The sequence below is a fragment of the Pyxicephalus adspersus genome, chromosome 12, assembly GCF_032062135.1.
Source record: "Pyxicephalus adspersus chromosome 12, UCB_Pads_2.0, whole genome shotgun sequence".
Taxonomy (NCBI): Eukaryota; Metazoa; Chordata; class Amphibia; order Anura; family Pyxicephalidae; genus Pyxicephalus; species Pyxicephalus adspersus.
In genome coordinates this window covers 30,701,003-30,726,656 of record NC_092869.1, presented here as the reverse complement: position 1 = coordinate 30,726,656, position 25,654 = coordinate 30,701,003, and the positions used below count along the sequence as shown (strand labels likewise).

The 25,654-nt window shown below is 37.8% G+C and overlaps 1 protein-coding gene across 1 annotated transcript in view; it reads right to left on the bottom strand.

Annotated features, from left to right (window-relative positions):
* The window catches only part of ATG14 (autophagy related 14), a 36,876-nt gene that overhangs the window by 6,419 nt on the left and 4,803 nt on the right, over positions 1 to 25,654 (bottom strand). The window contains exons 2-9 of the mRNA XM_072429097.1: positions 12,840 to 12,902; positions 12,225 to 12,267; positions 11,011 to 11,092; positions 7,774 to 8,011; positions 5,971 to 6,200; positions 5,312 to 5,429; positions 3,156 to 3,246; positions 84 to 169 (exon numbers count right to left, since the gene is read on the bottom strand). Of these exons, the coding sequence (XP_072285198.1) occupies positions 84 to 169; positions 3,156 to 3,246; positions 5,312 to 5,429; positions 5,971 to 6,200; positions 7,774 to 8,011; positions 11,011 to 11,092; positions 12,225 to 12,267; positions 12,840 to 12,902 (951 nt within the window). The remainder of the gene's footprint in view (positions 1 to 83; positions 170 to 3,155; positions 3,247 to 5,311; positions 5,430 to 5,970; positions 6,201 to 7,773; positions 8,012 to 11,010; positions 11,093 to 12,224; positions 12,268 to 12,839; positions 12,903 to 25,654) is intronic.

The window sequence follows — 25,654 nt, the reverse complement described above, 5'->3', positions numbered from 1 at the left end:
AGACTTTGACATTTAGTTATTTATTCCAATAAGTCACAAGTTTCTGTTATGCGATAAAGAAAAAGAAAACTATTCAGTCTCACCTTCCCAGGTTTTCACTGTCTGGACTGACCAAGTACATGAGATTCCTGAGTGTATGTAGTGGGTGCAGGAGTTCCTGGTCCATATGCTAGAAAAAGATATTTGGTGAAAATAAGGAACAATAGTATAAAAAATTACACTAAAATGGGTGCAAATTTGCAATTGCATCCAGAGACAATCAGTATTATAATGATATCTGCTCATAAAAATTGTCTGCCAGTCACAGACATTCTTTTACATTAACAGAACAAGGCATTCTGGAGATTTCTATCACCAACTGCTTGCTTTTTGGCAGCTTGTGTTTGACTAAGTTAGATGAGCCAACCTCTATGGGGTAAGAAAAGAGTCCTCCTATGACTGCTCTGCAGCCACTGAGAGCAAATGCCTCTACATACCACACTGACAGCCTGTGAAAAAGATGTAAAAATATACAAAACACAGTTTGCAGTTGATGGTCACTTTATATGTGCAACTAGTCCTCCTTTTTTCATTTTTTACAGTGTAGGCACCTAGAGATATATAGGTAGGAGGTATAGCACACATACCTCCAAGAGATCTCTCTCAACATTCTGAATGGGCAAAACTCTGGCACTTTTCTTATTGGATTTGATTGCTTGCAGTCCCTCCTAACTCCATTATGCATATTCCTTCAACTGCAACGACTTTAATGTACTGACCCGGACCAAGTTTGCAGATTATTTATCTCTGTCGAGAGAAAGCCACGACTGGCCACGAGCGTCAGTACGCCAGTTACTACCATTTAGTGAACAACCTGCGCTATAACTCTCTGTGAACTACATGATATCTCCTCCTACTCCATTCAGCACCATCCTAGTAGGTACTTTACTCTTCTCAGCAAGGTAAAGGGAGGTTAAATTTTAATTTATTTCATCTAATTGCTTTTGTATTTATGTATTTTAGTATTAGGCAGTGTACAAATTATTTCATACAGCCACATCAATGTATAATATGCCAATAACAATGGGATTTTTTTTTTTATGGGAACGGATTATTCATTTTCCTTTTATTTCCTATGGGAAATATTTGTTTAGTATAAGTCCTGTTTGGTAAAAGTCCAAAGATCTGGAAGGGATAAAAGAATTGTACCAAGGTACTACTTTAATTAGAAGTAGACTGCATTCTGACTTTCCAGTTCTATCTGCTTGTTTCTCAAAGCACAAAAGCTATAGGCATTCTGGTAGGTAGTATTTTCAGAAAAAGGTGAGCACTGCCAGCCTTTATATTTCTCATCCTTGTACAGGATTTTTTTAAAGCTGAATGCCTCAAATCTCTTTAATCCCTTGCTATCAATATACTGATATTTCCATTTTCACTTTGTACAATATCCCAGACCAAGTGAGAATGTGAAGTAAAATCAGACAAGTTAGTACGGAATAGGAACCTATGCAACTGTGCAAGACTGAGTAAGGCTGAAGTGTAGCTTTAGGGATTTTGTCCTTATTGTACAATCCTTCTTTTGGCAGCAGAATCCTGTTGATTATTGCATCTCACTAACACTTTTGCACCTCAATCATAGATTAGAAACATAGTCATTATTGTCTTAGATCTTTAAACTTTCTGTCAAATATGGGGGCAATAAACCATACAATCCAATGTACTAATATTATGAGAAAAAGCTTTCCTTTCCATACTTTTTTTTTATTATTATTATTATCCTTGTCCTAATCAAATAAATGTAGATCTGTGTAAAGGTAGGAGCTGTGTTTTTTTATAAAGATGGGAAGTCCTTCATATTTCTTGGCATTACCTCTCCTATGGGAAGGAACTAAACCCTAATGTATTTGTTACTTGTACCAAGTGAGCGTCAGGAACCCATTGGCAAGCATTATGAATGCATGCCAATGCTCTAGTCAACACTTGTGTACAGGGCCAAAGTGATTATTATTAGGGTATTAGTAGTGTGCGAGAAAATTCACAACCTTTATACAGAAAAACAACGTAACAAAACATCGTCAAAAGTAATGAGACTCTATTGACACCTATACACTTTCTTGCATTAGGAAACCATGTGTAGGCCTAAAACCTAACCTAATTGTAAGCTCTTCGGGGCAGGGTCCTCTCCTCCTCCTGTGTCTGCATAATATGTTGGTGCTATATAAATCATGTTTATTAATATTAATTATAATAATAATAAATGGAGCCATTGAGTAAAAGATGGCAAGGCCAATCTGAAACAGCATTAAAGCCTGTGTTTGATTCATCAGGATGCAGCTTATTGAGAACTGGTGCATACCCACACTAACATAAAAGTAAATCCGATTACTAGAAGGTCATGAAATCACTTTAAAAATCTGGCGTCAGGCAAGGCTTTTTTTGCACAAAGAGACAGGTGATGGATACCAGGATACCCAGCATATCCCGGCTTCTACTGCTGGAAATTAATGAACTACTTCGCGCCTGTAAATGAGTTATGTCATCCCAGCCCGGCTATTCAAGATGGCCAAAGTGAGGAAGATGATAATAAGGAAGAAAATTTAGTTCTGCTTTACTTCCTCACCATACAAGGGTTAACAGCTTGTTGCCTGTGGGATAATTATAAGGAATAGGGTGAAATACTTACCTTATCCTTTACACCCCAGCAGCCAGTGTTTTCTGACTATCTCCTTGTGTAGGCAGGTCCTTGGTGTCCCTGCATTGTATATAATGACTCCAGAGATCTGCTACTAGTTGAATGGTTTTTCTATCTACAGCTTTCATTAAAATTCGAGATGATCCTATCCTGCCATGAAAGACCTGATGCAGTCATCTTTTGATATAGCGTGAAAATATTCTGTTCCTATTTTACAACTATGCACCTGTGTTGTCACCAAAACAGCAGCATGAAGATGACAAAGAATGGAACAGGGTGGAAACAAGTTAAATATTTAAAGAATATGGTAATTATTCTTTAGACACAGTAGTTTAGAAAAAGAAAGGACATGCCTGTAGGGCTTGCAACTACTTGAAGGCACAACATGCTGTATTTTTTAATTTTTTTTTTTTGTTCTAAGAGAGTACTATGACCAAAAAAGGTTGTACAACACTGGAAAGGTTATGGAAACACTGATACGCACCTGAGAAAAACACATATATAAGATGTTGGAATTCAGCTTGTTCACTGCCCGGTTAAATTTCCATCTGCTCAGATTTTCTCCACAAAACTCACTAAAAAAATCAAAACACACACAGTGTTCTTGGTCAAATAGGGAAACGTACAAATGAAAGAAATCTGAGAGAGCTACAACACTGAATAGAAAAACAAACAATGAAGGGAAATTTGTTTAGACATTACTAAACCATAATCTGAAGTAAAGCCATAAAGCCACAAAAGTAATTCTGTTGTTTTCCATTGTATACATGTCAATGTTCAGTAAACATAAAACATAAGAGTGAGGGAATATAATATCATCTCAGGTTTTAGTGCAGGGGCTTCTATATTTTACAGCCATACAACTCCAATAGATTGCTCATTAAATTGTCATCATCAGACCTAAGTACCAGCATAACTTCAAAAAGGCAATAGTTAGGTGTTACTTTACAGATGAATAGATATAAACAGAATAGGAGTATTAGAAGGTTAGAATCCCAGCTAGTTTTGTATTGCTCTCTGTATTCCATTTTGCAGATTTTGCCTCACTTCCTTTCTGATCGAACTGTTAAAATACAGGACGTGAGGGCAGATCCTTCTAACCGAGTTATTAACCTGATAAGGGTTTAAATTCTTGCCCATTCTATATAAAACAACAACAAGTTTAATGGGACTGCACTTTAAAATGCACACTAAGCAGCCATCTCATAGCTCAGTTATGAGGTTGAGAACTGGGCTTACCATGGCAAAGTTTATTTTTTATTTTCTCTCCAGGGTACTATAAAAGTGAAATGAAGTTTCTAACTAATAAACTTTGTTTCCTTTATAAAAAGTTGTTTGCTGAGCTCGGCTGTCTGTCTAAAATACTGACAAAAGATCCTTTCTATTTGACTGGAGAAATATCCAGACACTTTCCCTAAACCTTGACCTACTTTTGCAAAAATACAGTTTACAAGATTACGAGAGTTAACCATTAACTTTAAAGTGTGTTTCATGTATTCAGTGTCAGATACAATTCCAAGTGTGCTATCAATTGCAAGTAGAAAAGCCCATAACCAAACTGATTTGGATAAGTTACTACATTGTTTTTAAGGACTGGGGAAGTATGGGCCTTATGTGTCAAGTTTGTATTAAAATCTTCTTAGAATGTACACTGAGCTGCACAACTCACTATACACTCAAGCTTTTGTGTTGGGCATTACTTATCTCTGGTGTGCATATGAAGGAGTTGTATCAATCCAGGTCAGCCAATCAAGATAACCTAAAATGCCAAACTGGACTTGGTGAGGATGTCCGTGCCAGCAAGTAATCATAATTATGGCCTTGGTGAAGGGGAGGAAAGTATAGGCAGACTTTTGTTGTGCTTTAAAAGTAAGCTTATACATAGGGCTACTGACGTGTATGTACAATCAAAACTATTTTTAAAATCCCTTTTCAGGAGTCTTGCCATCTTTGTCCCATCCCAAAGATGTAACAGGAAGTGGAGGGAAATTTCCAAATTGAGGAGAAATCTCTTTCTATGTATTACCAGAACACTTAGAAGATTTGATTTGTCTTGTTCAGGTGACAACTGTAAAAATGTGTTAAAAATTCTAGAAAAGATGCTTATTCACACCTTAAGATGTCTATGACCCCTGATAGCATCACAAGGAGTTTCATCTTTTCTGTTTTAAATAAGTTGGATACCATTAGATATTGCTAATATATTTTATCAGTTACTCATGTTCCTTGTTAATATGCATTGTATCTATATCCTGTTGTTCATATTTTTGCACTATCCCCAACAACTGATTTCTGTATCCCATATCCTCATTATTCTAATAAAATTATTCTTACAGAAAAATTCTAGAGAGGATATAACTAAGTCAACAATAAAAACTTGATGGGACCAGATGGGATTTCAGATACAAATCTGTAATTTTCTGAAAGATCAATATATGTTCAGGCAGTGGTACAAAGAATGTTTATTATAAACAGTTATTCAACAGGTCTGAATCTTCTACATCAGTGATAACAAAAGTAACTACTAGCACCCTGGTTAACAGGGCTGCACACAGATTTGGAAGACTTCCTGTGTACATGGTTGAAGGTACCCTTATTGCACAATAAGCTGCCACTTTCTGAAATGCTTTTAATACTTGCCTATTATAAAGCTTTTTGGGAAGGTTGACATTTAATATGTGTGACAGAGTGTTGACCAGCTGGGTTGCATAGCATAAGGCAGCACTGATTGTGTAAGCAGGATTATTGCGCTCCATTTCTGAAAGAAAAAGAAACAGTCATCTTATAAATACAACAAACCAACCACAGGCAAGTAAAATCAACTGCTTATTTAGGGACACTTTTCATCAATACTAAACCTAGAACACCTAGAAAACACACATTAAACCAAAAATAATAAGACTAGGTAAGTAGTCTACATGTGTGCCCGGGAATCTTGGGCAGGATGGCAATTCTTGTCACATGACTCTGTAAAAAACTACATAAGAATGCAAAGAGCGTGCAGGCCCATAGGAGGGGACAGTAAATGTGACAAACACCATGGACTGTATTTTTGCAGGATAAGGTCCTGAGTGAAAACTAGCTAATGGATTTCTGTTGGAACACCCTTTAAGAATGTGATTGATACCTGAAGGAGACATGCAACATGTAACTTTAAAAAGAAGCCAGAGTCTTTTTCTACAAAAAAAATAGTTTAGTGCAAGGATCAGGTCACGTTCTATTTCTAGACACAACCACTCTGCTATAGTGTGAGCCAATTAAATATGTCATGCAACACAGTAAAGGGCAGCACATATTACCGGGTCCCTGGACGCTCTTCTTTTCCTCCACCCAATTGTAATAGGCAGAATAATCCCCATTGTTGGGTAGAGTGATCCAAGGGCCAGCAATACTTATACTGGTATCTCCATTGTGGTCATCACACACCCATCGGCCTGAAAGGTAAGTGGTCCTCCTAGCTTCTGCCAGCTTGCTCACAGTGCTAGAGGTCATTGCATTGTCATTCTCAAATGATACGTCTGCAGGGTCCCTAAGAACAGAGATTTGCAAAATTACTGCATGACACAAAATATTTTATAGCACAAGGAGCAATTAAATAATGACATCCAATTGGTTGAAACCAATCATCTCTAAATATTACAACTAGGAGAATAAAGTGTGAATTCAGAGGGTTTCTATGTATAACTGCATCTTGCATGTTTTCATTGCAGTTTCCTAAATTTACTAAACAACTATAAAACACCACACTCCCCTAGTAGGATAGACTGATTTGGTGGCTGTATTTATCTATATAGAGCTGGCCTCCAAGGTTCCTCCCTGTCTGCTTTGTAAAGGCATTGGAGGACAGTTGGAGTTCATCTAAGGCTGAATTCTGTATACCTATTTCCAACAAAGGGCAGAGTAAATGTTTCACTATTAAAAAATAAATATAAATAAAAGGGACAGGAAACGTAAGTGACAATGTTTAAAGACAAGAGTCGCTATTAGTGGATTTCCCAACACCTTTGTTCTGAGAACAACTTCAAAATGTTGGGATTTTCTCTCATTTTCCATTTCAGTCACCAGTACAAACAGAAGGGTAAATTGGCTCAATGGGACCATGAGAACTCAAAAAACGATAGAAGTATTTCTAGAGTTACATTTTTAAAGTAAATCCATAACCCACAAAATATATGTTTAAACTGTCAGCAAATACAGCCATACTAAAATCCATTTTAATCTTTGTAGCTTTTCTCCTTTAGGGGTAACCTACACATATAAGTAGGAAGCTAAAACAGCTATTATCTAAAAGCATCTAGGCAGCATCACTATACTCATTAAAAAGCAACTCTAAACACAATATTTTAAATAAAGATAAAGAGGGTTAGAGTCTCTCTAAGCTTTTCTTTCTCATCTGTAAGGGTGATTTCCCTTCATGTAATAGGAGGGAATTAATAGAAGAGAAAGGGTTAGGGTTAAACTCTTACTTGCTGGTTATGTCTCCATGTCCTGATGGACAAACACAAATGAAGGAAACACTCCCTTGAAATTGGGTTTTAAACCCTTGCTGAATCAAACCTATTGTACACCACTTTTACAAGCGCAGATCAAGCAATATCTATATATACGAAGATGTAGAAGCTGACTAGTTTGGTCTGTCTTCAAACCAACTAGGAATCTGAATAAGCCCTAGTGTTAGATGGCACCTACTAATATCAGTGGTAAAAGTGACACACTTACATATCATGTTTGTCTAAAGGAAGTGGCAGAATTTGTATGTCAGATTAACACCAATACATTGTGGTACTGCACAAAGAACATTGAGTGTGCTGGGGTGCCAATCAATTGGAATGCCTCCAAAATCCACCTTACCAAGGAACACTAATGCACTACCACGTGTTCTGTTGCAATGTGATGTTTGGGGTGTTAAACTGCCCATTCAAATAAATAACCTGTCCTAACTTAACGCACATTTAAAGTGTAAATGGGCCACTAATGTTGTCCAGTGTAGACTAGAAAGTGATAGTAACAATTGGTTTAACTGTAATAATCAATACCTCAATTCTTCAATTTATACAGACCAGACCTGTAAAGACAACACTGAAGCAAAAGACTGGAGTTACCTTGTTACATTTCTGACTTCTCCTAAAGGGAATATAACTGAAGTCAGCTCTAGTATATGTGAGCGACGCAGACAGGCCAGCTCCCCATGGCGATTCTTTAAATCTTTATCCCGCTTCTCAACTATCAGGCTGAGCTTGTAATTTCTCCTCTGAATCTTCTCTTTCTTCTCCTGGTGCCTTTGGTTCCTGAGGTAAAGTTCTTGGTTGTATTTTCTGGCCTTAGACATCAGCTCTGAATCTTAACATACAAGAAAATCATATGGTATTAATGGATTGCTAAGTATTTTGAAATGTAACTTGATAGTTGATAATTGACACTATGAGCTAAATAAAGCTCTCTAAGACTGGAGAAGATAGACTATTGTGGGAGAACCTGGGTGATCAAACAAACCGGAATAGATTTCTCCAAACTTATTTGCTATAGTTGGCAAATATTTCTAATCCTGGACAAGTTTTCTGGATGGACCAGGTTCTCCTACAATACTCTATCTTCTCTAGGTTAAGAGAGCTTTAATAAATCAGGCCCTATGTATACTGAAGTTGGAATCCCCTCCCAGCCCCTCATCTAATGAAATACAGTGACAGAATTCATGAGGTCTGTGTCACACCATTGCAACTTGAGTTTCAAGTTATTTATTTGTTTCACATTATAAAAAAATTATCAGAACAGTTTTTTTAAGTGTATTTAAACCCAAGAACAAAAATGTATTGTAATTACATATATTAGTTCTTCAATTAGTGCTTGCATCAGTTTACTTTCCCTAAAGTACATCTTTCTCTTTTAAAATGACAATGCTCACTTACTCACTATACTGTGAGGCACAGTGTTAATATCCTAATAACAGGTTACCTCCCCCTCTCTTTTCCCCCATAGCATAGGTGTGTTCTGCAGTTCACAAAAAGAACTGGGAAAATGCTAACAAATACCAAAAGAGGCAGGGTGCTCAAAAAAGCAACAGCCTATTAGATTTCTGAAGGATCATTTGATATAATTTTCAAATTTTTTGAGCTTTTAGGAGAATAAATGTTTTTATCAATCAATATGTTGGGATGATATACACATTATTAGATACAGGAAGTGGTCCTATAGGTATGCCTTCGCAGTGTAGTCCTAGCATATGAGTTGGCTTGCCAGCTATCATGCAAAGATGTCACCATCTGAATACGGTACCTTTACCTATGTTTATTTTATAGCTGAAGTTCAACTAGGACACATGGTGTAAAAGACAAACAGCATCAAGCCTATTTATTTTTCTAATGTGTAATATCAACCACACATTTCCTGTGGGGTTTCATCATACATATCTGAAGTTCTAAATCGAGTTTAGTTTATCAGCCACAATGCACTTGTATGATGAATTACAAAACATACATGTACGCTGGGTGCACTGATGACAGGGGAGGTTAATGTGTTTTTTCCAACTTTTAAAATAGAAGAGAACCCCCCCCCCCAACCATGCACAACGATATGTGTATTGCAGTTTGCAAGAAAAATCCAATATGTAAGTGTGCTAGTGCATTCTTCTACCTCAACTTAGAGTTTCAATACAAAACAGGCATTTCAAAAATGTAAGTTTAGATGAGTATTTGATCTGCAGCCATGTCTTAAACTTCAAAGGAATGCATAGAAAATAACCTGGTGCTTGAATGTACTTGTATAAAGGGAAACATTAAGTATCTTTTATGCTATACTGGAAATGTGCCAGATAGGTATGCATTGTAAAAATACAAAGGTCCAAAAAGCTGAACTCTTGGTAGATATCAAATATGGAAAATAATGTAGCACTGTAAAATATAATGCATATTTAGTGTAAATATTAAATGCAGTATAAGTATCTGAATATGACCTAGCATCAGCCTCTTGCAGTCCACTGTACAATGGAGCTAAATGGAAGAGGAAGAAGCATCACAAGCAGCCAATCCTTTCATGCTATGACAAGCAGTATACTATTTAGAGGAGACAGCAAAGTGACGAATTGATCACTGTACTGCCTCTCCTTCACTGCCCAGTCACTGGTAGTGTCAGAGGAATGGTGGGCTGAATGGTGCTGGCCTTTGTTCATCTAAGACTAAGGCTAGTTTCAGACTTGTGGCAGAAATGGGCTTTTCTGTGCAGCTCCTGGTGGTTAATACCTTGTCAGCTGCTCAGCTGCCTGCACCACTGCACTGGTTCTTAAAGAACAAAGGTTTAAACATTTTACAGTGAGTGGTACTGAACTACTCCCTGTCACCCCTATATTTTCTGTATGGGCTGCTGCAAGTAATATCGTATATTTAGCATCTCTACCAAGCAAGCAGTTTAGGGTCATAAAGGTGTGGTAACCACAGTTTAACCTTACCACCTGTCTGAAAATAGCCTTAAGAAATCTTGTGGTGGGAAAGATTACTGTGGAGAAAAGGGCAGCTCTGGATTAACTGATGGAATTCATTTTATTTTTTAACCTGGTAAATGTTATCATTGCAACATGGATTAAATTAGTATTTAAAAAATTCAAGATTGTTTAGTCCATCCACCCTAAATGGAAATTTCCTCACTTGTCAGCAAATAATTTTAAACAGAAGATTATAAAATAAACAAATGGAGAACAAGGCAAGATTTGTGACCGGAATTTGACAAGTGAAGTTATTTCTTCCCGGCCTGCCTGTACAGAGTGTATCTTGTGCTAATAGAAATAAACCCAGGTATTCAAAAATTAAAATATTGGCCAGACGCACCTCAACAGTTACTGGCTATTCAGTGAACAGACAGGCTGGGTGTGTGAGATCAACAAAAATGTGCGTCACAATGGTTTATTTTCAGTTCACAAGAGACAGCCAGCAAGCCATGTCATACACACAGTCTTTCCTGCCCTGGCCTACCACAAGAAAGGGGGAGACAGGTATTTTATAATGAATGAAAACAATACATTTTTATCTCTATGCCCACATACACTCTTCAATTTTTGTGGAAGCCTTCCCAGAAAAGTGGAGGCAGTTATAGTCACAAAGGAAGAAGGGGGAAAGAGTGGGCAAATATTTACATGGTTTGGAATAAGATGTTTAATTAGCTCATGTAGGTGGGGTAGTCAGCTTTTAAATAACCACAACATGCTTCATATTAATAGCAATTAATAAAAAATGCTTTTTTAATATAAGAAGCATTAATTAGGACGCTTAATGATACATTATGGTACAAATATATATATATATATATATATATATATATATATATAATGTCAAAAAAACAATCAAACTTACTCTTTGCAATTTCCTCCTTCCCATTCGATATGCTCTGCTTTAGTTGCTTAATCCTCATCTCACAAGACATGATCTTCCATTTCTAAAAAAAAAAAAAAAAAAAATAGACTATCAAATTTTCAAAAAAAATAAAATAAAATATTATAGCTACTTATGTTACCCATACACAGGACAAGAAGCTTCCAAAGATAAAAGTGGGTCACTTCTATGAGAATAGGCAGGTTTGTCAGTGACAGAACCAGAATCTCATCACCACATGGCAATAATAGGCATTTACTAAACAGCATAAGGCGGATCTAGCCCCAAGTATTCAAAAAATACATTGGGGTGAAACTTTATCACAAATTTTAAAATGTTTTCTACTTTTTTAAAACAGTTGGAGCTGAAAATCTGATGTGGTCAGAAACCAAAAAAAAAATTCAAAAAATTCAGCCTGCCGTGGTATAAGGAAAATATTACAGACACTCTATTTCTGTCCACATAGGCATAAGGTCTTGCCATTTATTTAAAGACATACATGGGAGAGGTCGTACACTGTCCAGGCTCAGAAGTCCTGCTTCTCTTGAACAAAAAAAGAATGAACTTTAACAGATTGGGAATAGTGGGTATTAATTATTAAGTGTGTGTGTGGGGGGGGGGGGGGGGGGGGTGTGATGACAGTGGTTATAAACTTGTAAAAGCCTCCCTTTGTTTAAATTTCTAAAGACTCCTGCTGGGAAGCACCATCTTGGATATGATGTCAGCAACCCTGCCAGACTAATATCTGTCATTCATGAACACAGTATGGTATTCCCATTCCCTTTTTCTCAGTCAGCTTCATTAAAAATTAATTATTGATAAGGAAGAAGGAAGAGGTGGAAGAGGAGCTTTGCCAGCACAGAAAAGAAAAGAGTCTAGGATGTGCAATTGGCGAGGGGGCTCTGCTAGGCAATCAACTCTTTCTGAATAAATCACATTTTCTAGCATATATAAGGGCACACTGAAAAATTGTAAAAAAAAACAAACAAAAAAACATTTACAGAATAAAAGAAAAACAATGCAAGTAGGCAGTTAGTTTTGCTAGAGTCTCGAAGTATAATGGTACCATAATGTTCTACAGTAAGAGAATCATAGGTCTGGAAAGATTTAGTTTTACTGTACTTGGTAATGGCTACCATTTTATAAACTAAAATCCTAGTATCCAATTCTGTGAAAAAAAAGGCCATAAAACATACCAGCTGATCTGTAGCCAGCTTCCCCTCTATGACAGTTACAACTCTAGAAGAGAAAGAGAAAAAACATATTTGTTCATATTAGAAATGTTAATATTATCAAAGAACAATCAGATACCAACGAGAGATTTTCTCAGAATACTGACTAAAAATAAAAGCCGATTTAGATCAATATGTTGTGGTAAGGCATATACCATGCGTTGCAGTGTCATTCACTTTAAATGCCAGCTCAGGTAGAGCACATTGCAATGCACAGTAGTGTTTTGCTATGCAGTGGATTGGAGTGGTGCATTGGCAGCCCATTCATTTTAAATAAGCTGCCTTCATGAACACACGTACGTGTGTTACTGCACTGCCCAGATCTACAAGGGCTCTTATCAGTTCACTAATACAAGTGGAAACCTCTAAAATCTCATACCAATTTCTCTTAACATATGAATGTAAATGCTTCAACAAATATTTCCTTTGATTATTACATTCAAGAACCAACGTGCACATTTTTCACTTCAAAGCATGGTATATGTTTGTACAACACTTCTGCATAGTCTTCTCCGACAAAACTTGGAATGTCTGCATTTACTGTCTGAAAAACTATGCTTTATGTGAAGTGCCACTTACTGTTTTTGAAAAACCAGCTGTGTTTCTCTTAAGCGTTTTAATCTCTCCCTCTTGTCTGCAAAACTGAAAAAAAAAAGAGAAAAAAAAAGGATCAAAATAGTTCAGAGTGCAGGCTTGGGGTTAGCAAATAAAACACTGACTGCATTACTGAAGAGGGCTGATCAATATCTCCTCTGATGATGCACAGCAGAGGTTTTTCCTGCTCTCTTCAATCAGGATACACATTCTTGTTGTAGAGGATGGCCAAGATTTATTTAATTTATATTTTGCCACAAAGCAAGTCTTTGAATATAACTTACAAATGCTTTAAATTACATTCAGAAATATTAAAAGAACCATCTAAAAGTGGCATATTTCTAAAACAATGATTGTGACTTTCAACATACATAAAAGGGTTAAGATCTGCTTTATATACTCACTTGTCCCAGTTCTGTTGCTGGGGCCGCCATCTTCCTTTGTCTCTCGAAAGTTCATTTAGTCCTGGCAGCTGCAGAAGACGTCGGGAAGCATTGGGTATCCTGGCTACCTACACTGAGCGGTACATGGGCAGAGGGCGGAAATCAGGCAGGTAACAAAGGAGCACCTGTTATTTTCTGCAATAAAGCCCTGTCTTATAACTTGAAATCTGTTCCACTTTTCTGATGGTGAACAACTGATATTTTAAACATTTACATATGGAAGATTCACTTGGAGCTCCATAGTAAACTTTACAAAACTAAAAAAAAAAAAAAAAACAGCAAGTGCCTAGGAGTCCTGAATTGAAAATGCAAATCAGGGACCCCCTGGGCCACTTACATAGCAAGGAGGGTAGGGCACATAAATGCATACCTACCTCTCACAAATCTATAACTGTCAAACTGTGCTACCGTCTGCTTCTTTTCTTTGTATCCCAATTTCCCTAGAGTGGCAGGATGTGTGAAACCAAAAATATAGGTGCAAGTGGGGGACCTCTTTGGCTAACTCCCCTTATAATTTCATTACTATAGCATCATTACAACATAAAAACACGCCCATCAAAATGTGATGCCCTGTCACAAGTGTTAGAAGTAGACAGTAATGTGTAAGAAACCAAAAACATGTGGGGAACATCTGTGGCTACCATCTGCCCCAATTTCATCACTATGGCATCATTAGAACATAAACTCTGCCCACTAAAACAAAATGGGGTTCAGGTACTGGAAGGTTACAGTCATGTGTAACAGGGAGGTGCGTTTTGATGGATAGAAATTTTTTATCTTGTAATGATGCCACAGTATTGAAGGTTTGGGGGTGTTAGCCACAAGTATCCACCACTTGCACCTTTGGAAATTGGGGTTCAAGGCAGAGGAGCAGACAGGGTAGCATAGTATGACAATTATAGTTCTGTGAAAGGTATGTTTAAATTTAGGGGCACCGCCCCAGTGCTTCTTAATGTATAAGTGGTCCTGGGGGTCAACAATTTGCATTTTCAATTTTGGGCTCTTAGAGGAACTCTCTTTTGAAACAGCTACCCCAATGTTCAATTTTCACAAGTTTTAAACTTGTGCCCCCTATTTCTTCAAGTCATTACGACCAACGGTTTAGGAGATCTAAAGGATTGATCACAGCAAGTAGCTTTTACACACACACAGCTATCACACTGTGCTGCCAATGACATAACACACTGTGGATTAACTTGCTATCACATGCATGATGCTATTAAAACATCACCACACTTTTAACATTATATAAAAGTGTGACTTTCTCTTATATAATAGAAAAAATGCTGTTTTTTTTGCTTTTCTTTTTCCTCCTGGGATACTTGTGTCACATATACAAAAGGGTTGTGGGCTGCTGCTTCTTATAATGTAAAAAAAAGTACAAAAAAAAGTGCTCAGTCTCAAGCATGTGAAGTGCGGCCCTTGACGTTACCGTGAGCACCAAAAAAAAGAAGGAAGCTGAGCCAGCATGGGGCACATCTGAAGTTAGGGTAGTAGGGTTGCATTTGCTGATTTCCCCTTCCTCTCGCCAGAAACCACTGCTGCTTAAAAAACTGCTAGCTGTGAAAAAGTCGAGCACTTACCGCCCATTACCAATCCCAGGTGCTTAGCCATTACCAGTAGTCACCAAGGAATAGTAAATGGCCTCATTTTTTTATGTTAATGTGATCTAGGCCTCACTTGTTACACCACATTGATCACACTTTTACACTACTACAAGGCATTACATTATGAAAAAATAGAACACTAGGAAGTTGGGTCACATTACACAGCACTGGACAGTTGGGGCATAATAAATAGAATGGAAAAACTGGACATACTAACAGGGCAGGCATTAGAAAATTAGAACAAAGAATAGGGGTTAAGTAGAACAGTGACACAAACACTAAATTTGCTGTGTCTTGAACCGCCCCCCTTTTTGACCACCTGGCTATAGCTTCCCCCCACCAAGCTGATTCTGGGGAGAACGCTGACACAGTGTTCTCCCCAGCCCCTTTTAGCTGGGCTAAACCACCCGGCACTTTTCAGTAACCACCCGGCTGTTTTTATGTGGCTACTGAGGAGTTGGGTCACAATACAGGGGCTGCCACCTGCCTACAATTTCTTCCCACCCTGCTCAAAAAAATTCCTGAGTTGAGCACTGTGACATGTATCCAGAAAATGTCAGCACTCAATTGTATGATATCTGGAATTAACAATAATACACTAATCTCAACCAACCAAATTGTTACATGACCATTGATTGCTCACTTTGACCAAACCTCCTTGTTACATTATAATATGGAAAAAAAAACATGCAATTGTTAGTATGAGATTATATTTTGTATATTACCAGCTGCTTTCTTTCTCCTCATGACCCATCTGGCAGAAGAGCCATAACTTTCTTCTAATCAGGTCACTCCAACAAGTGTGAGAAGGAGGACACAATATGATCACAAGGGCACTGACCAGACACTTTACACAAATCCACCTGTACATCTACAATACATGTATTTATTATTCCATGTTTTTTTATACAACTTCCTGAAAAAGGTTAATTCTTAAGTGGCTTTCTAGTAGAATAATAAGAATGCCTAACCATTCCTATTAATAAAAGTTATAAAAACAATTCCACATGAAATGAACATATATAATCCACATATGTCCACCATGAACATAAAGTATATATATATTATATAAAGGGGTGAGATGAAAGACAGTAGGATTCTGATAACAAACATATATCCCAAAACATACATTATACACTACCAACTCAGTTATTATAAAATAAATCTGACAACATTTCTTCACATATGTCATTGCATAGTGGTACACATATATATATATATATATATATATATATATATATATTCACCCATACCAGGACACATAGTAAAAGTAGTAAAAATATAAAAGATACCTACGTAACAACTTGCCAGCCAAAAAACAGCATGGCTGAAAGTAAGAACATTTCTGTGTGTCAAACTCAAACATGATTTCACTATATCACCCACAATGTGCAGCAACGGATGGAAATGACCGGGCAAGACATCCAACTCATCACTGCCCCTCCCAGTGGGACCATATCCGGTATAATGTATTTATTCATGTATATGTCTATTATAAGAATCATAATGTCTTTCATCTCACCCTTCTGATGAAGATAAAATAAAACACATTGATGGGTAAGAAATAAGTACTTTATGTTTATAGTATACTACTACCTATATACTTTATGAGATATGTAGATATATATGGGTGATATCTATGGAATTGCTTTTTTTATATATAACTTTTATTGTATTTGTTAATAACATTTATGAGTTTTATGTATGCTTGTAAGTTTAATAACTTAAAAATCTTTATTTGTTGGTACTACTAATAGTAAAAGTATTGAACACAAGGCTAGGCGCCCTTAGTGTATTCTTGCTCAGTTTATTAACACCCTACTAACTAACTAAATGGTGACCGGTTTCACACATGAAGGTAAGGATGGATATTTAATAAAAATATAGCAAGGTGTTTTTAAGGATCCCAATGGGACTCAATTTGGAGATTGCAGTCACAATGCTTTATAAGTGTTTGGGCCTGATTTACTAAGACTCTCAAAGAATGGAGACAATAGACTATCATGAAAGAACCTGAGTGATCCAGCACACCTGGAATGGATTCCTTAAAATCATTTCCTATAATTTGGTAAATGTTTTCAGTCATTATCCAACTACATATCAGGTTTGCTGGATCACCCAGGACCTCCCAAGATAATCTATCCTCTCCAGTCTTGGAGATCCTTAATAAATCAAGCCATTTACATCTTCCAAATCTCTACTAGAATTTAAAAAAAGCCTCACTTCCAAAAAACATTGGTAAATAATTCACAAAGCTTTAACACACCTTTAAGAATCACATTTTTTCAGCCAGTGAGGACTTTTAATGGCTAGGAAGGGGCACAAGTGCTTCCTGGATTGCAAGGCCTTGTACATACAGGCTGATCGCCATGGACACACCAAATAACCATAAATATCTTGCTCCTAAATAAAGCTTTGTGAATTAAAAAAAAAACCATGTTGGATATGGCCATTGGCCTGTCAGCTGGGATATTGTAGCATACAATTGGCTAGGAGGTCACACATGATCACTGGATAGTAATGTCTTGGGCAGACTGCTTCATAGCAATAACCATTATTTTTCAAGAATGTCAGCTGGGATGACTGGCCATTGGTCAGTCAGCTGTCTGTCAGCTGTGTTGTCACGGACTACGGCTTGTGTACCTACACTGAAGCTGTGGCCTTTAATTGCTTGCTGAGGAGCCTCTCTAGAAGCATCCAAAGCGCCTTGACTGCGATTTGTGCGTATTGCATATTTCTATTTGCTTTTTTTACTGACTTACCCACCCTTCATTTACCTATACCTCAATTACCTAAATCTCATTCACCCATACCTACACCTCAATCACCTACAACAGCATAACATACACCTCATTCACACACAGCTCATTCCCTTACACTTTATTCGTCTACACCTGCACCACCTACAAGAGCATCTGACACCATCAGGATGCCAAGACGGGGTGTCAGAGGACATTCACGGCCCAACATCCAGGAAATGCCATCACGGGATGAAGGCCAATATTCCCCAGTGGCTCACAGGACCCGATCCAGAGCGACATAGAAATCACGGTCCATGAACAGGTCATAACTCCATGGACAAGGGTCACTGCCACAATCAGTGAACAGGGAAGGCTTGTTGTGAACTTTTCAGTCTTTATTTTTTAGATTTTTCAGCCAACAAACCAGCAGATTGAGACTTAACGGGCGCTGGATCGATCTTCGTAGGATCTCAAATGTCTATCTGGACAGCGCTGGACTTTGTGGACTACACACATTTTGCCCTTTTTTATTTTCTACACTGTTTGCTCTTTTTTATTTTTACAAGCAATAGAGACACTCATGAACTGTTAACCATACATTGACAGACATGCACTCATTTACACTAAGACGGACCGACATCTAGACATACACCAGCTGGTGGATATGTACACTAGTGAGATCTACATAGTCAGACAGACAAATTAGCCTAGAGTAGGGGACACACACACATATTAAACAAAAACATATATAAACACAAATATACACACACCTACATATATAAAAACACACACACATGCATACACACTCCCACTCACACTCACACACCTATTCACTAGATGAGGCCTACAACCAACATGCATCCAACACTAGAAAACCGATGACAAGCATCGAGTAGGTTAAAAAAAAAATAATAATCTTAAATGAATTTAATTAGTGTGTTTTTTTTTTTAACTAATTTTTTTTTTTACAGGTTATCCGACAATGACATTATGAATCATAGTGGCATTGTGGGATCCTCGGACAGTGGGAACTTTGGGGTTACAGCTAAATGGAAGCACGTGCCTTCAATTAGCTGTAACCTCAGGCGATACAAGGGCAAGAGGTTCAAAGAGGAAAAATATCCCCATTCATCCCCTCCACTGCTCTGTGATTGGCTGGGGAGAGGAAAATATATATACACACACATATATACACTAATAAAGAGCACCTGTCACATCAAAATTAAAGAGCAGATTGAGACTCAATGGGCGCTGGATCGATCTTCGTAGGATCTCAAATGTCTATCTGGACAGTGCTGGACGTTGCAAAAGTAATTATAATTATTTCCAGGGCACATTTAACTGCTTCAGGAGTCAGGTTTTAACAAAGTACAGTGGACTACACACCTTTTGCCCTTTTTTTATTTTCTACACCGTTTGCTCTTTTTTATTTCTACAAGCAATAGAGACACTCATGAACTGTTAACCATACATTGACAGACACTAATTTACACTTAGACGGACGGACATCTAGACATACACCAGCTGGCAGATATGTACAGAAGTGAGATCTACACAGACAGACAAATTACAAACACACACACGTTAAACAAAAACATATATACACTCAAACATACACACACATCTACATATATAAAAACACACACACATGCATACACACTCACACTCACACACCTATTCACTAAAGGAGGCCTACAACCAACATGCATCCAACACTAGAAAACCGATGACAAGCATCGAGTAGGTTAGCTTAGTGTAGGTCCTGCCCTGAAAGAGTCTACCTTGTCGTGGTGGGCAGGCTTGTAATCTATTGGCCAAAATAATTTCTGTTTCATTTTTTGGCCAGTTGATTAAACTAAAAGACTCTTGATTAGTGATTATTAGTGTTGGTGTTCGAATTCGGGTTGTCCTTATATTCGAACCGAATATGGTTGTTCGAATTCGGATGGACCCGACCCGAAAAACACTGGATTGGACTGCAAAAATTTGGGAAAAAAATGTTTAAAAAAAAAAAAAAAAAAAAAAATTAATCTTAAATGGATTTAATTAGTGTGTGTTTTTATTTTAACTAATTTTTTTTTTACAGGTTATCAGACAATGACATTATGAATCATAGTGTCATTGTGGGATCCCTGGACTGTGGGAACTTTGGGGTTACAGCTAATTGGAAGCACGTGCCTTCAATTAGTTGTAACCTCAGGTGATACAAGGGCAAGAGGTTTAATGGGGAAAAGTATCTCCATTCATCACCTCTACTGCTCTGTGATTGGGTGGGGAGAGGGACATATATATATACACACACACATATATACACTAATAAAGAGCACCTGTCACAAGAATATTAAAGAGAACCTGTTACATGAATATTAAAGAGCACTGTTTAATGTTGATGTGACAGGTGCTCTTTAATGTTGATGTGACAGGTGCTCTTTAATATTCATGTGACAGGTGCTCTTTAATATTCATGAGAAGTACAGGGGTGTGTAATAGTATTATGTATCTTTTTATAATGTATCCTTTAATATGTATCTTTTACATGTGTTTGGAGGCTGTAAAAGCTCTACACAGTCCTGAAAAAAATCCAAATTTTTCCTCCCATTGACTTTAACCCCCCTAGCATTCTAATTCTGTCAGTTTTTTGATGCAAAAAGTGATCCTAATTTTTTTGCATAGAAACTTTTGTTTATATTGTGGGCCTGTAATTCTTAGGATTAGCATGTGACATCTTCCGGGTGATGCAAATGGTTAAATTTCCCGCTCAGCCACGCCCCCGACAGACCAACGCTCCGGCATCACAGCGAAACCATCAGATCGCCGCTGGAGCGCAGGGCAAGGGTAAGGGGGCCTTCTTAAGTTACCCCGAGTGTGACTCAGGATTACTGCTTTTTACAAAAGGAATCCACCGAGTCACACTCGGGATTACCGCTAGGGTGGTTAATGGTGTTCGAAATTAACATTCGACCACCCAAAAAATTTTGGTCTATTCGAGCGAATAGCTGACGAATCCAATAGTGAGTTATTGGACCAACACTAGTGATTACACTACACACACACAATTAAAAAGATATAAAAATACATAGCAAAGAACCAAATGGAGTTAGAAGAATACTCTAAAGGAGGGCATTTCTTGAAAAGAACAAAATTTTTTACAAATCATTATATAATAAATTGATTGGAGCAGGATGATATCTCCTAAACCGTATGTCATAGTGACTTGAAATTTTTAGGATGCACAAGGGACGCTCATAGCTAATAGTATTCACAATTTCAGCCCCCAGATGATAAAAATGTAAAGATATAGGAATCACAATTGTAAAAACTTGTGAAAATATGACATTGGGGTTGCTGTTTCAAAAGCAAATGAACCTAGGTGACTATAATTAACAAATTAAAATTGGGGACCCGCGGGGCCATTTAGATGGCAAGGAGCATTGGGGTGGGGCCCCTAAATTGATACCTGTCACAAATCTATTCCAAATCTGCCCATCAAAATCAAATATCGGCTTAGGAACTGGTAGGGTACAGACATGTGTAACAGTGCATCGTGTTTTGATGGTCATTGTTTTAGGTTGTAATGATGCCATGGTGATGAATGTTTGGGGGGTGTTAGCCACAAGTGTTCCCCACTTGCACCTAAAATTTTGTTTACCTGCACCTCTTTATTATGGAGAAATTAGGGTTCAAGGTAGGGAAGAAGACGGTTATGTGTAACAGGGCAGCGTGTTTTGATGGGCGGAGGTTTTTTATGTTATAATGATGCCATGCTAATGAAATTTTAGAGGGGTGGGTTATACAAGTGTCCCACACTTGCACCTTCATTTTCAGTTTCCTGCACTGCCCCAGTACAGATAAATTGGGGTCCAAAGAACAGGAGCAGATAGTGAAGTGCAGTGTTAGAATTATGATTTTGTGAAAAGGTAGGTAAAAAATTTAGGGGCCCCACCCCAATGCTCCTTGCTATGTAAGTGGTCCCTGGGGATCCTTAATGTGAACTTTCAATTTTGGGCTCCTAGGCGCCCTTTCTTATGAAACAGCAACCCAAATGTTCAATTTCCACAAGTTTTTAAATATTGTATATCCGTACCCTGATATTCCTTAAAGAAATTTTGGGTATTAGTAGTTATAGGATTCCCCTGTGTACCAACAATTTAGGAGATATGAAGGTTTGATCCCATTGAGTTGTTGGGCTGCAGAATTTGGCAGGAAGACTTTACACACACAGCTATCAAGAGGTGGGTGGATACATTTCACGGGCAGTTTTTTTTTTTGCGCATAGAGAATGTACACAGTTATGAGTTTTTTTTTTGGGGGAGCACACTTCCCCTTCTCTGTTTACTGACATGGTGGTAAATACTTCAGAGTAAATCTGCAGCCACCTGGAATATTTGTGTCACATATTCTAGGTGGGATGTAGGCTGCACCTTTTGCGCATGCCCAACGGCAGGAACGCATAATCAGGGGCTTTCCTATAATGTAAAAAATGTGCTCAATTCCACGCATGCCCAATGAGATCAGCACTTGATGGAACAGTGAGCATCGGAAAGAAGAGGGAATCTTGAGCAAGCTTGGGACTCACTGGGCTCAGTTCATGGACAGACAAAAGTTTTGCGTTATCTAGATATAGCGCTAGAAGGCGACATCTGAAGTTGGGCTGAATTCACAATGGAAGTAAGGTTGCATTAGCTGATGACTAGTAGCTGCCAAGTAGTCACTCAGGAGGGGTAAATTGCCCAGTTTTTGTTACTGCTAATGTCACTTAAGCTTAACTTGTTACACCACATTGATCACAATTTTACACTACTACAAGGGATTGCACAATTAAAACATGCAACACTAGGGAGTTGGATTAAAATACTCAGCATTGGACAGTTTGGGCATAATACCAGCCATTAGAAAGTTGGAACGAAGTATAGGGGGTAGGTAGATCACTGAAAATAATAGGGGTTACTGGATACCTGTGTCATAAATAACTAGAAGCACTAAATTTGCAGTGTCTTGCCCCGCCCACTTTTTTACCACATGGATAAAAAAAAAAATATTCTGGGGAGAAGGCTACATTTACAATGCACACAACAGGGACTGTTTATTCCTAGAAATATATATAAAAGAATACAAAAAAAAAAAAAAGAAAGAAATATGAACACTGCCACTGCTCCTGAGCTGGAAATCTTAACCTCCTAAAGTCGGGCTATTGTTATGCACATTTAGAGTGCACTATATACATAAAAGTATTTACATATTGTGAACAAACAGTAAGGTTTCATTTACAAGAGCTGCAGAAATGTCAGCATTTTCTTGGTGTTATTTCAGCATCTACCCATTTATTCAACAATCACACAACTGTGTAGGTGCCAGCTAAAGAGTGATGAGAATCCTAGGCCATTACCTGTTTAGTATATCTACCAAAAATGACACATTTTAGAAACTTTTACTGGACCTTTACTGTCAATTGACCAGGGAAGAGAGGCTGCATGTATTTTATATATTATTACTAATAATATATCCACTCACACCTAAAAAAGAAAGGAGGGGGGGTCTGCATATGTAAGGACAAGATGGCACAGACGACTTTATGAACTCGAAAGTTCAAACTTTTTCCCACTCTACTAAAATAAATATTGAAGAGGCTGGAGTTAGGCTTTAGCAAGTCATCCCAGCGCAGTGTAAAAGGAATACATGACAAACAAATGCCTAAAACTTTCCATTCACATCAGTGCTATATTTTCGGGAGCCTGTGTCTGAGGGCACATAAGTTCATATCTCAGAGGAGAGAGCAGCTGCTGCAAGTCCATCACTCTCTTGAAACCCTGTAAGATCTTACTGCTAAGCAATAATTTATGGATATGTCAAGACCCAAAAATGCTGTGCGATTAATAAGCCACAATTATCAGCATAGATCTCAGCTGAAGAAAAGGCCCATTTTTCATGTGTGTTGCTGATCGAGCTGCCTGTGGTAACACAGAATATGTATGTTTAGTTTAGCTAGTAGGGTGGCACAAACTGTCACACTGGTATGATCGTTTTCCGACGTGTGTGGCCCTGGGGAAGAAGGACATAGAATGGAATGAGGTTCAACAAGCTGACATCTACATGACTGTACAGCTCATATCCTGTCTGCTGACAAAGGACAGGACAGATAAACACCCTCCAGTAATGAGGAAAAAAAACAAACTAACAATACTGAAAATTAATTTGTGTTTGGAAGGGGCCATTCTCTCCTCTATGCCTTGGTGTGTATGCATTAGCATGTGCTATGTTGCATTTTAAAGCAGTCAATTTATATAAATGGGCTTCCAAATATCAAAAAAATAAAAAATAAAACATTTTAAATGTGTAAAGCATGTGTTACCATAATGTAAAGGTTTACATTAATCCAAAGGGTCTTGTTTAAAGCATGCTACCTTTTAGTTCCTATACAGCAGAGCTCAGAAGCAGGTGTGATAAGACCTGTATGTATCCTGAACTGCAGCAGAATATATTAAGCCTCCTGCCCTGCAAGACAGGGCTAGGCTGTATGGCAAAGCTGTACATTTGTGCACTGCAATTACAAAAACACAAATGTTTTGTCAGGTTAAACAGCTTTTGAATATTCATCTCATCTGCAAATAAAGCCGTTTGCCTGGAGTTCTGCTTAAAACTGGAACGGAATTATTTTCATTATGTATTTTTGACACCTGTGGGGATTTTTTTCTCACTTCCTGTCAAACCAAATGATAGAAAAGGGGTTTTCAGCATCAATTAGAAATGGTTTCCTTCCATCCAAGAAAAAGCTTTCAAAAAACACCATCCAAAAACATTTTGGTACCAGCTTCAGTCCACAGGAAACCCACACAAACACAGAGAGAACATACAAACTCCATACAAGATGGTGTCCTGGCTGGGATTCAAACCTGGGACCCTGATGCTACAATGGTAACAGCCACGTGCCACATCTTTGTTTAGAGATGAATTTAATTATTAGGTACATAGATATTCCAAATGGTTGATGAACTCACAAGTGTCTCAAACAGATGACATCGACAAGCCCAAAACAAGGTACTGAACCTCAGAGAGTATGTTACTAAACATTGCTACCCTTTTTACTTATTTATGTGACATTCCATCCTCATGACAGATCGATTGATAAAATCTACAAAGTAGGATCATAAAGACCACTCAGCAATCTAATAAAAAATCAACCAAGTAAGACACTCAGTGAGTTCTATAGATGACAAGACTGTGTAATGCATACAATTCAGGTGTAGTCGTGAGACAATCTGCAAAATTGTGGTAGAATGATCACACCAGAGACAAATGCATTAATGGCAGATGGCTGAAAAAATTGCTGCAGAGGAGAACACAGCAAATGTTTACAATGACAACAAAAGATTTAAAAAAAACATTTGTTTCAGCTCCAAATTCTAATTCTAGGCAAAGCTTTGTTTAGTTTTGAAACAGAAGAATAGACAGGGGCCTCAAAGTTTTTGTTGCCCCTGAAATGTGTTGGCTATGTGTTGGAGGTGGAGTGGAGGTTCTGTTACCTACCTGTCTACAAAGTTTTATTGCTTTCTGTCCTCTATCAAATTTTCCTTACTTTCCTGTTAACAAATGCTTAAGGAGAAATGAGGGGACATCTCCCTAAGGAGAAATGGACATCAAAAAAATCTGTTCTATTGCTTCTCCCTTTACCAGAATAAGAAATATTTTATTTGTCATCAGTGTTCTCCCTAGCTCTTTATAGCTGGGCGCACCACCCAGAACTTTTCAGGAACGACCTGGCTGTTTTTGTATGGTTAGGGATTTTGGGTCTCAATATAAGGGGCTTACAATTTTTTGCCACCCAGCTTGAAAAATTTTCTGGGTTGTTATTTTTCTTAAGGAGATTTCTACTTTTCGTTCTGACTGACACCTGCCAATTAGTCAAAAGAAAGAATAACGGGTCAAAACCACAATACTGTAAAGAGGAGAGGTTAACGTTTTCCAAAATATATAGTTTTTGCTGTCATTGGAAATCAACTTTAGGCACTGGT